General features: G+C 40.3%; 1 protein-coding gene across 2 annotated transcripts in view; it reads left to right on the forward strand.

Annotated features, from left to right (window-relative positions):
• The window catches only part of GABRB2 (gamma-aminobutyric acid type A receptor subunit beta2), a 532,994-nt gene that overhangs the window by 164,155 nt on the left and 353,526 nt on the right, over window positions 1-15,313 (forward strand). For both annotated transcript variants that reach the window (XM_044277835.1, XM_044277836.1), the window contains exon 4: window positions 10,351-10,571. In XM_044277835.1, the coding sequence (XP_044133770.1) occupies window positions 10,351-10,571 (221 nt within the window). The remainder of the gene's footprint in view (window positions 1-10,350; window positions 10,572-15,313) is intronic.

Genomic DNA, 15,313 nt, shown 5'->3' on the forward strand with positions numbered 1-15,313 from the left:
AAATGAAGTTAGGTAAGCCCACACATGCCGTGCCTCTCCTAAATGCATTGTGACTGTACTGTGGGACATGCAGTCCTGGAATTATTCTGTCATGATGAATATTATAAATTTTGTAACATACTGCCCTCTGACAATCCAACAGTTAAGGCATACCCAATCACTGCAGCAAATTTACTGTGATATTGAATCTGTAAATTAGAAACGTGTGGAGCAAAGCAAAGCATTTAAAGCAGAATTCGGTCCGAAGTTTAGGAAAACTTTGATTCACAAATAATCATAGTAACATAGTACATAACATAGTACATAAGGCCGAATAAAGACAATTGTCCATCCAGTTCGGCCTGTCATCCTGCAAGTTGATCCAGAGGAAGGCAAAAAAAAAGAAAAAACTGTGAGGTAGAAGCCAATTTTCCCCACTTTAACGAATCAGATTTTCCTAAAATGGCAACTGCATGTGATACAAAGAAAAACTAAGTGTAGAGGAGACAAGCCAGGGAGTGCAAGATCATCCATAATGCTAAGCAGCCAGCTAATCCAGAGGTAGCCCAACCCCTGTGATGTCACAGCCCTATAAAACCCTCATCCCACACATTGTCCTGTGAACTGAGCATAGGGGGAGACGTGGGAAGCGTTCATGCGCTAGGGACAGTGTTGCTGAAACAATTAATAGGAATATTAGAGAGGGAGAGTGCAGAGACAGTTCATGGAGATTTATTCTGCATCAGTTTTATTTATTTATTCCTACATATACTTATTCCTCCATCAGCCATAAACTCAGATATGTAATTCAATACCAATAAGATGGAAGCCTTTATTATTCCAGTGTCAGCATGCCAACCAATACCATCCAGTCTGCACCCCTTTGGGGGGGCCAGGCCTTATTGATGACCATCCTTATCTTTTGCTGGCTTTTCTTTTTCCAAATCATCTTTCAAACTCTCCATGTCCTAGAAAATTCAGCAAGATGCAGAGAGAGGAGGATCTTGATGTTCCTGATGACATATTCTCATCAATATTAAACTGATTTTTTTTATCGCCGCAGTGCATGTAAAGTGATTGTGCAGTGATCAAAAAAAAAAATTTTTTTTGTCACTGCGGTGGGGCGGGCGTGGGTAAACGCACGTGTGGGCGACCGATCAGGCCTGATCGGGCAAACACTGCGTTTTGGGTGGAGGGCGAACTAAAGTGACACTAATATTATTATATTGATCACTTCCAGATACTATAAAAGTACAAATGCTGATTAGCGATACGCTAATCAGCGAATAACGGACTGCGGTGCGGTGGGCTGGGCGCTAACTGATCGCTAACTACCTAACCAAGGGGCCTAAACTATACCTAAAATCTAACGGTCAATACCAGTGGAAAAAAAAGTGACAGTTTACACTGATCACTTTTTTCCTTTCACTAGTGATTGACAAAGGGGTGATCAAAGGGTTAATTGGGGTGCAGGGGGTGATCTGGGGCTAAAGTGTGCTGTTTGGTGTACTCACTGTGAAGCCTGCTCCTCTGCTGGATCCAACCGACGAAAAGGACCAGCAGAGGAGCAGGCAGCCATATATCAGATCATATTTACTAATATGATCTGATATCTGGCACTTTGATTGGCTTTTTTGAAAATCATCAGCTTGCCAGCCGCGATCATTGGCTGGCAAGCTGATGACGAAATGGTCCTCTTCGAAATGCCGGCCCGAACTGCGCATGCGCGGGCCGCATAGCGCGTCATCTCGCGTCTCGCGAGATGACGCGTATATGAGTCGTTGTGCGCAGCGCTGACGCCTCTGGACCGCACATCTGCATTAGGCGGTCCGGAGGCGGTTAAAACACAAGAGGTATTGCATAGAAAACTGCTTTTGTACTTGACAAGCACCCTATGCGTTTAGATGCACTTGTGGTTCCTGTTATCCATGCAAACTTGCATAGCAGTCCCATCAATGTAATTCACTGCAGCTTTGAATGCTGATGAAAATATAAAATACAGGTATGGGGCAGCAAGAAAGTAAAAAATAGTGGTAGACTCCTTATCTGGAGTGCGACTGATATAGTACTGCAGATAATAGTCCAAGATCATGGTGTCACATTCATTTTAATATTTTGTTCTTGGAAAGTGTACAAATTCTGGGATTTTGAGTGAAAGATCAGAATGTAATATCACTTTTTACAAAAGGCTCTAGAGCAGGGACAAGGAGAGCTTCATCAGCAGCTCTTCATGTGTGGTTATTTTTGTGGATCAAGTTTTTCAAATACTGAACAAATGTGGAAGATCAAGCTCTCCTGTCTCCACTGCAGGACGAGCGCGAGACTTTTGTTAGTAGTGGAATTGCATCTTCACCTACTACATTCATGTTATCTGCGTATTTATCTATTTAAATAAATTTATCTTTGCTTAGAATATTCTATCTATTATCTATCTATCTATACATCTATCTTCTATCTATCATCTATCTATCTATTATGTATCTATCTATCTATCTATCTATCTATCTATCTATCTATCTATCTATCTATCCATCCATCTATCCATCTACTGTATCTATCATTTGTCCTTTATACATCTCTAACAACCACAGTATTTACAATATTAGGGGATCATATAAATCTTTTGATGTCTTCATCTTCACTTATCTAAGGACTTCTTTCTCTCCATACAAATCTTAGATAGGACTAAAGACATCAGAAAGAAAAAACTTTATAGAGTCAAAACAAAGCGCATATAGAGGGAACCTTTGATATAGACGAGAGTGTAATCCCACTGAGAATGTCACATCTCCACAGTGAACGAGACGTGGTAAAGTAAGAAGCTAATGATTTTTCCAGAGATATGACACAGTCATGGATGAAAACCACAGCTGTGAAGTATTCACTTGCTTATGCTTCTTCTTACCAGGAAGACTTTCTTATGTTTCATCTTACAACAAAATCTTTTGAGTCTCTATAATTGAATAAATATATGAAAAAACTATTTAAACAGCGAGTACACACATTGATGTGCAAGGAAGCTGTGTTTCTTGAATTGTTTCTCTATGATATTATATCAAACTTCTATAGTCAGTTATTATTAGTGGTAAAGTTTGTGTCTAAAGAAGCAAACCTTTTCTTTTTTAATCTAATGATCTTTAAAGGGGTTGTGCCACTTCATTAAATAGGGTTACATTAAATCATTGCCCCCCACTGAACATTTCTTCTAATACATGTCATTAAAAAAAACATAGCATTCAGCCTAAAAACGCTCCTTTCACTCCCCTTTGTTTGTGCTGGTATCCCATGGATACGGCCGCATCTCGCCGGCCGCATCCATGCCGCGCCTGCGCACTGGTAACTATTGCGATCCTACAGCCGGCCTCTCACTCACACTGTGAGCGCGCACGTTGCATAGTTCTGCGCATGCGCGGGCGCCCGATCATATCAATGTATTACTGTTTTCTTGTAGCAGGAAGGAGCGCACGGCGTCATAGCAACCGAGGACGCCGTGCGCTCCCTCCTGCCGCCGGAATACAGTGATACTCTCTTATAGATCATAGCAGTGTATTACTGTTTTCCGGCAGCAGGAGGGAGCGCACGGCGTCATAGCAACCGAGGACGCCGTGCGCTCCCTCCTGCCGCCGGAATACAGTGATACACTGCTATGATCTATAAGAGATGATGACATGATGTGCTGCTAATAAACATTGAGTGCGCCCCCCCAGTATAATAAACATTGAGTGAGGCCCCCCCCAGTATAATATACATTGAGTGCGGCCCCCCCAGTATAATAAACATTGAGTGCGCCCCCCCAGTATAATAAACATTGAGTACGGCCCCCCCCAGTATAATAAACATTGAGTGCGGGCCCCCCCCAGTATAATAAACATTGAGTGCGCCCCCCCCAGTATAATAAACATTGGTGGCGCAGTGGGAAGTGCCAATGAGGGTTAAAAAAAAAAAAAAAAAATTAACTCACCTCCTCCAATTGATCGCGCAGCTGCCGGTCTCCTGTTCTTGCTTCAGGACCTGTGGTGACGTCACTGAGCTAATCACATGGTCCATTACCATGGTGATGGATCATATGATGTACCATGTGATGACCACAGTGATGTCACCACAGGTCCTTTGACAGGTCCTAAAGAAAGAACAGGAGACCAGCAGCTGCACGATCAACTGGAGGAGGTGAGTTAATTTTTTATTAATTTTTTTAACCCTCATTGGCACTTCCCACTGCGCCACCAATGTTTATTATACTGGGGGGGGGGCCGCACTCAATGTTTATTATACTGGGGGGGGCCGCACTCAATGTTTATTATACTGGGGGGGGCCGCACTCAATATTTATTATACTGGGGGGGCCGCACTCAATGTTTATTATACTGGGGGGGGCCGCACTCAATGTATATTATACTGAAGGGGGGCCGCACTCAATGTATATTATACTGGGGGGGGCCGCACTCAATGTTTATTACACTGGGGGGGGGCGCACTCAATGTTTATTATACTGGGGGGGGGCCTCACTCAATGTTTATTATACTGGGGGGGGCGCACTAAATGTTTATTATACTGGGGGGGGGCCTCACATACATTGTCGGCTCCAGAAGGATGACTCATCCACATGAACGAGCACGCAAGGACTGAGCTCTCAGGGTGAGTCATGAGGAGGCGTGGCCGGCCTTCACTCAACTGCCGGAGCCAAACCAGGAAGTTATCAGGACATTTACTGCTGGTAAGATTGAAAAAGCAAAGTGGGACAACCCTTTTAATTTTCTAATAGTATCTACAATAATTATTTCCATCTTTTTTGCTAATACCAATGTGTGCTGCCATTTTTAATACTGGGTATGTTTTGCTGAAGCTGTAGCTTTCCTGTTTTAACTTGGCAGAGCTTTTCCCTCCATTCTCCACCACAAGTCTATTCCCAAGGAAACTTGCTTCTGTAAACACCAGTTGTCCCCAGCTTCTGAACTTTACAGAGTGGTGCCCTCATGCCTTAGTGCTCCACACAGCTAAGGGGATACACTGCCGCCCCCCGTAATGTTGTATGCAGCCCTTCACCAAGCGCGAACCACCAAATTCTGTCTACAACAGCATGTCCTGTATCTCTTCAGCTTGAGGACCTGTACAGAATGAAAATATGACCACAGGTCCTGACGAATATAGCACAATGAAACATTGAAACTTTTACAACTATTGGCATAAGTAAACTTTTTGAGGGAAACAAATTAGTGAAAATTTTAATTTAAAACAGCCTAAAATGAGTTCACACTAGTCAGTATAGGGATGAAAATAACACAAAATAGGCAAAATATCATTTAACATGCAATTAATTATCAAGAAACTTATTCAAATAGATAGATTGTATAATATCATTATATTAATTGTCATTGATTTCCTGCCAGGGAATATACACTGCCTGTCCAAAAAAAGAGTTGCCACCAAAAAGAAAAAGGTCACACACTCTAATATTTTGCTGGACCGCCTTTAACTTTGATTATGGCACACATTTGCTGTGACATTGTTTTGATAAGCTTCTGCAATGTCACAAGATTTATTTCCATCCAGTGTTGCATTAATTTTTCACCAAGATCTTGCATTGATGATGATAGAATCTGACTGCTGCGCAAAGCCTTCTCCAGCACATCCCAAAGATTCTCAATGGGGTTAAGGTCTAGACTCTGTGGTGGCCAATCCATGTGTGTAAATGATGTCTCATGCTCCCTGAACCACTCTTTCACAATTTGAGCCTCATGAATCCTGGCATTGTCATCTTGGAATATGCCCGTGCCATCAAGGAAGAAAAAATCCATTGATGGAATAACCTTGTCATTCAGTATGTTCAGTTAGTCAGTTGACCTGATTCTTGGAGCACATACTGTTGTTGAACCTAGACCAGACCTACTGCCACAACCCCAGATCATCTGCCTCTCTTCTTTCCCTGATGCGCCCAACACTCTAGAACAGGGTAAATGTGGAATCAAACCACATGACCTTCTTCCATTGCTCAAGAGTCCAATCTTTATGCTCCCTAGCAAATTGAAGCCTTTTTTTCTGGTTTGCCTCACTGATTAGTGGTTTTATTATGGCTACACCTGTTCAGTCCCAATCCCTTGAGTTTCCTTCACATTGTGCGTGTGGAAATGCTCTTACTTTCACTATTAACCATAGCCCTGAGTTCTACTGTTATTTTTCTTTGATTTGATTTCACCAAACGTTTAAGTGATCGCACATCACGATCATTTAGGATTTTTTTCCAGCCACATTTCTTCCTCGAATACGATGGGTCCCCACTATCATTCCAGTTTTTAATAATGCGTTGGACAGTTCTTAACCCAATTTTTGTAGTTACTGCAATCTCCTTAGATGTTTTCTCTGCTTGATGCATGCCAATGATTTGACCCTTCTCAAGCAAACTAAGATCTTTTCCATGATCACGAGATGTGACTTTCAACATGGTTGTTTAAGAAATGAGAAGCAACTCATTGCATCAGTTGGGGTTAAATAACTTGCTGCCAGCTGAAAGATAATCGCCCATGCAGTAATTATCCAATAGGAGGCTTATACCTAGTTGCTTAGTTAAATCCAGGTGGCAACTTTTTTTGGGGGACAGGCAGTGTATTTTATTTTTAATCTTACCACTACTTTTAACAAAATTCTGTAACATAATAAAAATATTTTTTGAGTAGGAAAGGTACCCCAGTACTGCACTGTTTGAGCATGTTGCTAGATAATTCAGTACTGTGAATTCCCTCTGTTATGCCTCCTGGAAGTATATGAAAAAATTTACAACCTCTGTTCCTACTCAGACACAAACAACACAAACAAACACAAAATTCTCTACCAGAGCTCTACCCAGGGGCCAAATTAGTTATGGATGGACAAGATGTAAATTCTAAGATCTAAGAAAAGCTGTGCCAGCATGGTTATTTCATGTGGAGTGCAAACATTTGATAAAACAGACACATTTTTCTCTCTTAAAGGGGTTGTCCCATGAAACATATTCTACCATTTTCAAACCATTACCTGGAGCGGAATACTTTTGTAATTGCATGTAATTAAAAGTTTAGCATAGCCACTGAGGTATTCGATAAAATCTATCTGTATTGCACCACTTGCTGTATCTTTTTTTCTTATTTCTTTCACCTGCTAACTGAGATGGCCGCACATGCTCAGTTTCATCCTTCAGCTGCTGAGTTGTGATAGGTAGAGCATGAAAACTCCCCATTAGCTGCAGGAGAAAAAACACTCCCCTTGAGCTGTCAGCTTCATATAAATTTAGCAGAGCAAATAATATGAATGTCTCTGGACCTATGTCAGGTACAGGGCTGGTTCTAACTTTATTAGAGATTGTCATGTACTATATGATGTCTGATTTTAATTTTTTGCATTATTCATGGGATAACCCCTTTAATATATATTTTACATTCTACACCACTAGAGTACATCAATATGGTTTGTTACAGGAAGCGTGATATTGTTGGTGTCATGTTTTTGCATTTACGGTTCTTTCCAGCTTTTAGCGTGTTGTAATTAGATTTGAAGTGGTCCGCTAAAGTGTCATAAACCGTATACGGCCTCAGTTGTGTAATTAATTAGAGGCAGCTCTTTAGATCATTTGAGCTGGAACCCACTGGCAGTGAGTTTAGAGTGATTAAAACTTTCTATGATTAATTGCTTTACCAAAAAAAGCCAAGAGGCATGTGATGTGTCATAATTTTACTAAAAAATATTCCATCTGATGATGTAGAGGCTAACAGCGTACAAACAGTTTATTTTCCAATGAATTGTACCCTAAATAGTAAACTCACATTTTGGACTGATCAATAATGTTATTGGCACACTACTTTATATTGAGATTTTGAAGGTGTCAAGCCCATTTGTTTAACACTATGGAGGAGATTTATCAAAACCGGTGCAAAGGAAAAATAAGTTTCACCTTTGATTTTCCAAAGGAGCTCTAAACACTAAAAGGTGGAATCTGACTGGTTGCTATGGGCAACTAAGTCAGTTTTCCTTTACACTAGTTATGATAAATCTTCTATGTCACATGATTTTATCCTATCTCACTTTATTTCCATCAGAAATGATATAATATAATAATGCTGGACACATAGCAGATTTAACCTTATTACCTTCATTTGCATGAGATTTAGGGCACATTCACACAAGCACAATTTGCAGAACGGAATGGGTGGACCATTGTAGAAATGCCTATTCTTGTCCACAAATTCAGACAAAAATAGGACATGCTAAAAAAAAATTGGTGGGGAACAATGGATGTGGACAGCATACTGTGTGCTGTCCGCAACTTTTGCAGACCCATAGAAATGAATGGGCCCGCACCCGTTCTGCAAAATTGCGGAATGGATGCAAACCCATTCATACGGTCGTGTGAATCAACCCTAAAGTAGTTTAAAAAAAAACAACTTATATGACAACTGATATGCAGAAGATTGTTAAAATATGTACCGAAGGGCTGACCAGATACTTTACATGAGACTAGTGGTGCCAATGCCAAATGGATGAGCTTGTTTATATGTAAGGCTATCGGTATACATTAGATATTCATTAGATATTAAAGTAAACTTTTCACTAGGAAATACTATACCTGTACTTTTAGGGCTCTTTTACACTGGGTTTGGGACAGCTATCGTGGAGGAAAGTTCTTAAAAACATCCAATCCCAATAATTCCTGCATAAAAAAATGCAACCCTTTACCCAACCAATAAGAATATACTGATGTTGGGCAATTGCATCTTTTTTGTAACATATAAAGTCACACTGTTGTAGTTTCATTTAGGGAAGTAAAAACTACCTAACTACCAAGAAGAGTCATATAGCACACTGCTAAATGTTTGGAAAGGCTCACAGAATGAATTGTAAGGATGTGTATTCCAGCAAATCAAAGCTTCTGGAGGCAAGAAACATACATCTAATCCAACATGGTGGATATGACAGAACTGGATCTTGAAGATGTCTAGCAGTGCATATTACATGAACATTGGACTGTAGGTGTAGGCCATGGCTTCTGTTTATAATGCATTTAATGTGGACTTGTATCATCTTCTGACATCTGCTTTAGTAGCTACTTGCATCTTCCATGTAATAACAAGGAGCATCTATTCATATGACTCTGGGGGTCATTTATTTTCCTGAATTATGCCGATATTAGGCCTATTTCTGGCGCAGATTACAGTGTAATAGTTATCGGCAACTTTTTCCCACTCACGCCAGGTCTAAAAAAATGGGGGGGAGTGTCTTTTCATCTGCAGCTAAGGGGGCGTGTCCATGCTCTACCTATCACAGCTCAGGAGGCAGTTGAAGGATGACACTGAGCATGTGCGGCCTTCTCAGTGAGCCGGTCAAAGAAATAAGGAAAATAACAAACAGCAGGTGGTGCTATACAGATAAATTTTACTTTTGTAATTACATGCAATTACAAAAGTATTCAGATCCAGGTGCTGGTTTGAAAACTGTAGAATATTTTTTGTGAGACAACCCCTTTAAGGTGATGATGGGTGTTACCAGTTGGGTGTGTGTCTGACACCAGCAGCATTAATTGGACAGAGTCAGACACACCCCCTACTAGTAACACCCAGCAGTGCCTTTACTGCAGACAGCTGGCAATGTATTTGTAAAACTTTTAGCAGGAATAATACAGAAATAGCACAATATTGAGTAATAAGAATAGATGCTCCAGAATTGTTATTATACAGGGAATGCAAGTAGTTATTACAACAGACATTTCAGGAGAGATGACAGGTCCTCTTTAACAATATTTAACAAGGTCTGCTGGGTTCCATAAAGTTTCCTGTCATTTTGATGGGAGGCACAGAGAAGCATGTAAACATTGCATGGACAGCAGCTGAGCAAAATGGGACAACCCTGACTAATAGCTAAATTGTAAATGGTGTCGGGATGCACAATGTCAGGATCCTTTCACATTGTTACAAACATATTTGGTAATTATACACAGTTCTGTATGATTAAATTCACATTTGCAGATCATTCTGATCATTACTCCCCAAACTCTAGCAATATAAAAGATTTCTGATTACAAATTATATAATCAAATATATTCAAAACTGTATTGCTGGGCAAGCAGAGCTGCATGGATATCCCATTCTCTGTGCATTAAAAGCTTTGGCTGCTGTAGTGATTATTAATGCAATAATTAAAAGGCGATTGTGAAAATAGACCACACAGAATGATCTTCCTAAAGCTCATAGATGGATTCAGTCTCAAATAAAAAATGCTCTCATATTTCAGGAGGAAGAAAGCTAATAATTTGTTCAGCCATTTGTGAGTTGTTCTAGACCTTGAAGTGCATGATAAAGCTACAACGGAATGCATTAAGATTGCTTATTGTCTGTGGTTTTTCTTTCAGGACTACACACTGACAATGTACTTTCAGCAAGCTTGGAGGGATAAAAGACTTTCATATTCAGTGATTCCTTTAAATTTGACCTTGGACAATAGAGTGGCAGATCAGCTCTGGGTTCCTGATACATACTTTTTAAATGACAAGAAATCTTTTGTGCATGGTGTTACAGTGAAGAATAGAATGATTCGTCTTCATCCTGATGGCACAGTACTGTACGGCCTAAGGTCAGTCTGCACCAAATACTCTTACTTGATTGCATGGCCTTAGAGTTTGGCACGTTACAGCCATTATCCAGCATAATAACTTTTTGCATATTAAGTACTTCATTCCACCCCTGACTTCGCAATGTACTGTTATCAGCATGTCTTTGGGAAATGACAGGTTTCAATTTGGATTTTCAAAGAAAACTTTAAAAAAGAATGTTCGCTTCTTGGAGGTGAAAATTGTGAATATAAAGAATTTGATGGATCATGTGTGCAACTCATTTTTCTATGTATTATAACATTATTTTAATGGATAAGATAATAATTCCTTGTGTGGCAGCATGGTGGCTCAGTAGTTAGCACTAGTGCCTTGTAGGTTTAAATACAACCAAGGAGAACATCTGCATGGAGTTTGTATTATCTCCCCGTGTTTTTGTGGGTTTCCTCCAGGTGCTCTGGTTTCTTCCCACACTCCAAAGACATACTGATAGGGAACTTAGATTGTAAGCTCCATTGGAGACAACAGGTGATGATGGAATATGTGGAATATATCATTGCTATATAAGTGAGTAAAATAAATAATACATATATGGCCATCAAAGGGCCCTATAGCAAATTCCATACTCCTAGTCACCTGGGAAAGGGAACTTGGTGCTTGTTTGCTCAAATCTCCTTTCTTTGATTTTGGCTTAATTATTTCCTTACGCTCTCGCTTGTCAGACCCCTGGAAAAGATATCTCTTCACAGGTTCTCCCCACCCATAATAATAAGATATTCATTCAACTTGGCTTGGTATTTTAATATATGGCCTGCTTTTATGTTATTTTTGCCTTTGAGGGCTTCCCCTAAAATAAACTGCAGTTGAGTAAATTTACAGTAATGTATGCATTTTACCATAATGGCCATGTATGTGGTTTTATTATTTTATTCTGATGTTAACATTGAAATATCAAAACATTGCAGTTTGTGGGTATGAGTAAGGTCTCACGCACACAGCTGTATTATTGATCAATGTTGTTCAGATCCATAATGTGGTACATATAGACTGCTATTGGCCCATAGTGTACCTTTATGTGCTTCCAATTTTCTAAAAGAGGATTACTTCAAGAGGAGATAATCACGCCACACTATGTGGAGACACACATTACTTCATCACAGAACTGTATGGAATCTGTGTGCCACCAAACAGGCATCTCTGCACATGGATTTGTTCAGTTCATGAAGTCATTGCTAGAGCTTTACTATTTAAGATGATGTACTGTATGTTGTTATCATTATAACATGTCATGTAGCACCAAATATACTGAGGGGCAATATATAAGAAAAATCTCCGAAGCAGACTCATAAAGCTTGACATAGGTGGTGAGTTGTAAACTTTAATCTTCCAATGTCAATGAGGTACTAAGCCCAAAGGGAAAGGCTCTCCTGACACATACTGTATACCACAAAGAAAGACAATGATGTAAGGGATGTAGGTGAAGTGTGTTTGTTAATATCCAGTCTTGGATGCAATATTCAGTATACATGTACATCAAATTCTGTATCCACATTGAAGTACACAAAAAAACAGGAGTGGGGAGTGAAGTGATGAACAAAACCTAACTAATATTTGTAACATCTATCTCTCTGTCTTCTGGTATATCCCACTTCTTTTTCAAACATTCTGTTATAACCCCGTTAAAAAAAAAAACAAAAAAAAAAACACCCATCTTGCAAAACTAACAATCATGTCTCTAATCTTGCCTTTCATATCTAAACTTCTGGAACACCTTATCTACTCTAGCCTCATCCAAAATCTCTCTCTGTTAACTCGCTCCATGATCCCTTATAATCTGGATTCTGCATGCTACACTCTACAGAAGTGTCCCTTACCAAAGTGACAAATGCTCTCCTGACAGATAAATGTGGCTACTCTTTACTCATTCTTCTGGGTCTCTTTGTAGCATTCAACATTCTAGACCACCAACTAATACTCTGTATTCTGCAATATATTGGCCTTAAGGACAACTTCCCTCTCACCAACCTACTTTTGAGGTTTGTAAGAGTTTATTTTTGGGTCTTCTCCTCTTTTCTCTCTACATATCCTCGATCGAACAGACTATCAGTAGATTTGGTTTTCAGTACCATCTCTATGCAGAGGACACCAAACTAAACAATTCATACAGTGACCTCACCCCTGCTATGCTGCAGAATGCTGTCTGTCTGCTGTCTCTAGCATCATTATTGCGGTCACTCAGTGGCCTTAGGCTGGGCCGCTGCATTTTCTCCAATTTCCCGTGCAGCAGATAGGCGGGACTTGGCTCAAGCATATGAGCCATGCTCCTGCTCTAACAGCCTGGGCCAGCAGGAGCGCCGTTCTGGGCTGTTTAAACCTTTACATGTCGGAGAAATGGTGCCCACCACATGTAAGTGGTTACAGAGGGAAGCAGACTCCCTCTTCCTCCCATCGGCACACTGCAATCGAGATTGTGGGGTGCCAATGCCAGTGCAGGCAGGCTGGGGCCTATTGCCTCTTGCATTTCCCTGGAGCCTCTCCAGTCCAGCTTGCTGGTTAATGTCAATATAGCACTGACATTAAAAGGCATTGCACTATAGGAATAGTACAATTTATTTCAGAAGCAATAAAAAAAAATGTCTATTAAAGTCCTCTTGTGGGACTATTAAATTGTTTAAAAAGGTAAATTCACCTTTTTTCATTGCAAAAATGTTTTTCAACAGTAAAATTGCAAAAATAAAATCTCCACATGTTTGGTATTTCTGCATCTGTAACACCCCACACTACTGAATTATGGCTCATTCACACAGCCATATGGCCAAATAGCGCAAACTGCGGGTCAACAACAAACGGTTACCAGCCATGTGAACTCCCTGCTGTGGTGTGGACTCATTGACTTGAATGGGTTCACGGTTCGCAAGATACGGCCAAAGATAGGACATGTCTTATATTTTGCTGCGTGGAGGCACGGATCAGAAGCCCATTGAAACCCTCGGAAGACCTTCCTTTGGCATACAGGTCCAAACATATCCTATCTTTGGTATTACTGTAATCAAATTGACCCAGAGAAAAATAATAATAATTGTGTTATTCTTGCCAAAAAATGAATGCTTAAAAATGTATAACTTAAAAACTCAGTGGCAGTATTGCAGTTTTTTTTCCCACCTCTCTCACAGAAAGAGTTAATAAAGGATAATCAGTATATTATGTGTACCCCTAAATGGCACCATTAAAAATGAAAAACTACAACTTGTTCTGCAAAAATCAAGTTATAGGTCTTGGAAGGTAACAATGAAAAAATGAAAAAAATGAAAAATAAAATAAAATCCTGGTCATTAAGGCCAAAAAAGGCTAGTCAGTACAAGGTTAAATGAAGGTTGTTTTCTTATATATTCCATGGGAATCTGATAAATATATTTTGTGGCATAATCCATAACAGGCCATAGAGTTAACTATATACACTCACCTAAATAATTATTAGGAACACCTGTTCTATTTCTCATTAATGCGATTATCTAGTCAACCAATCACATGGCAGTTGCTTCAATGCATGTAGGGTTGTGGTCCTGGTCAAGACAATCTCCTGAACTCCAAACTGAATGTCAGAATGGGAAAAAAAGGTGATTTAAGCAATTTTGAGCGTGGCATGGTTGTTGGTGCCAGACGGGCCGGTCTGAGTATTTCACAATCTGCTCAGTTACTGGGATTTTTACGCACAACCATTTCTAGGGTTTACAAAGAATGGTGTGAAAAGGGAAAAACATCCAGTATGCGGCAGTCCTGTGGGCGAAAATGACTTGTTGATGCTAGAGGTCAGAGGAGAATGGGCTGACTGATTCAAGCTGATAGAAGAGCAACGCTGACTGAAATAACCACTCGTTACAACCGAGGTATGCATCAAAGCATTTGTGAAGCCATAACACGCACAACCTTGAGGCGGATGGGCTACAACAGCAGAAGACCCCACCGGGTACCACTCATCTCCACTACAAATAGTGAAAAGAGGCTACAATTTGCACGAGCTCACCAAAATTGGACTGTTGAAGACTGTTGTTGGTTGTTGCCTGGTCTGATGAGTCTCGATTTCTGTTGAGACATTCAAATGGTAGAGTCCGAATTTGGCGGAACATGTATCCATCATGCCGTGTTACCACTGTGCAGGCTGGTGGTGGTGGTGTAATGGTGTGGGAGATGTTTTCTGGGCACACTTTAGGCCCCTTAGTGCCAATTGGCAATCGTTTAAATGCCACGGGCTACCTGAGCATTGTTTCTGACCATGTCCATCCCTTCATGACCACCATGTACCCATCCTCTGATGGCTACTTCCAGCAAGATAATGCACCATGTCACAAAGCTTGAATTATTTCAAATTGGTTTCTTGAACATGACAATTCACTGTACTAAAATGGCCCCCACAGTCACCAGATCTCAACGCAATAAAGCATCTTTGGGATGTGGTGGAACGGGAGCTTCGTGTCCTGGATGTGCATCCCTTAAATCTCCATCAACTGCAACTATAGAAACATAGAATGTGTCGGCAGATAAGAACCATTTGGCCCATCTAGTCTGCCCAATATACTAAATACTATGGATAGCCCCTGTCCCTATCTTATATGAAGGATGGCCTTATGCCTATCCCATGCATGCTTAAACTCCTTCACTGTATTTGCAGCTGCCACTTCTGCAGGAAGGCTATTCCATGCATCCACTACTCTCTCAGTAAAGTAATACTTCCTGATATTACTTTTAAACCTTTGCCCCTCTAATT

Source organism: Bufo gargarizans, chromosome 2 (assembly GCF_014858855.1).
Source record: "Bufo gargarizans isolate SCDJY-AF-19 chromosome 2, ASM1485885v1, whole genome shotgun sequence".
Lineage (NCBI taxonomy): Eukaryota > Metazoa > Chordata > Amphibia > Anura > Bufonidae > Bufo > Bufo gargarizans.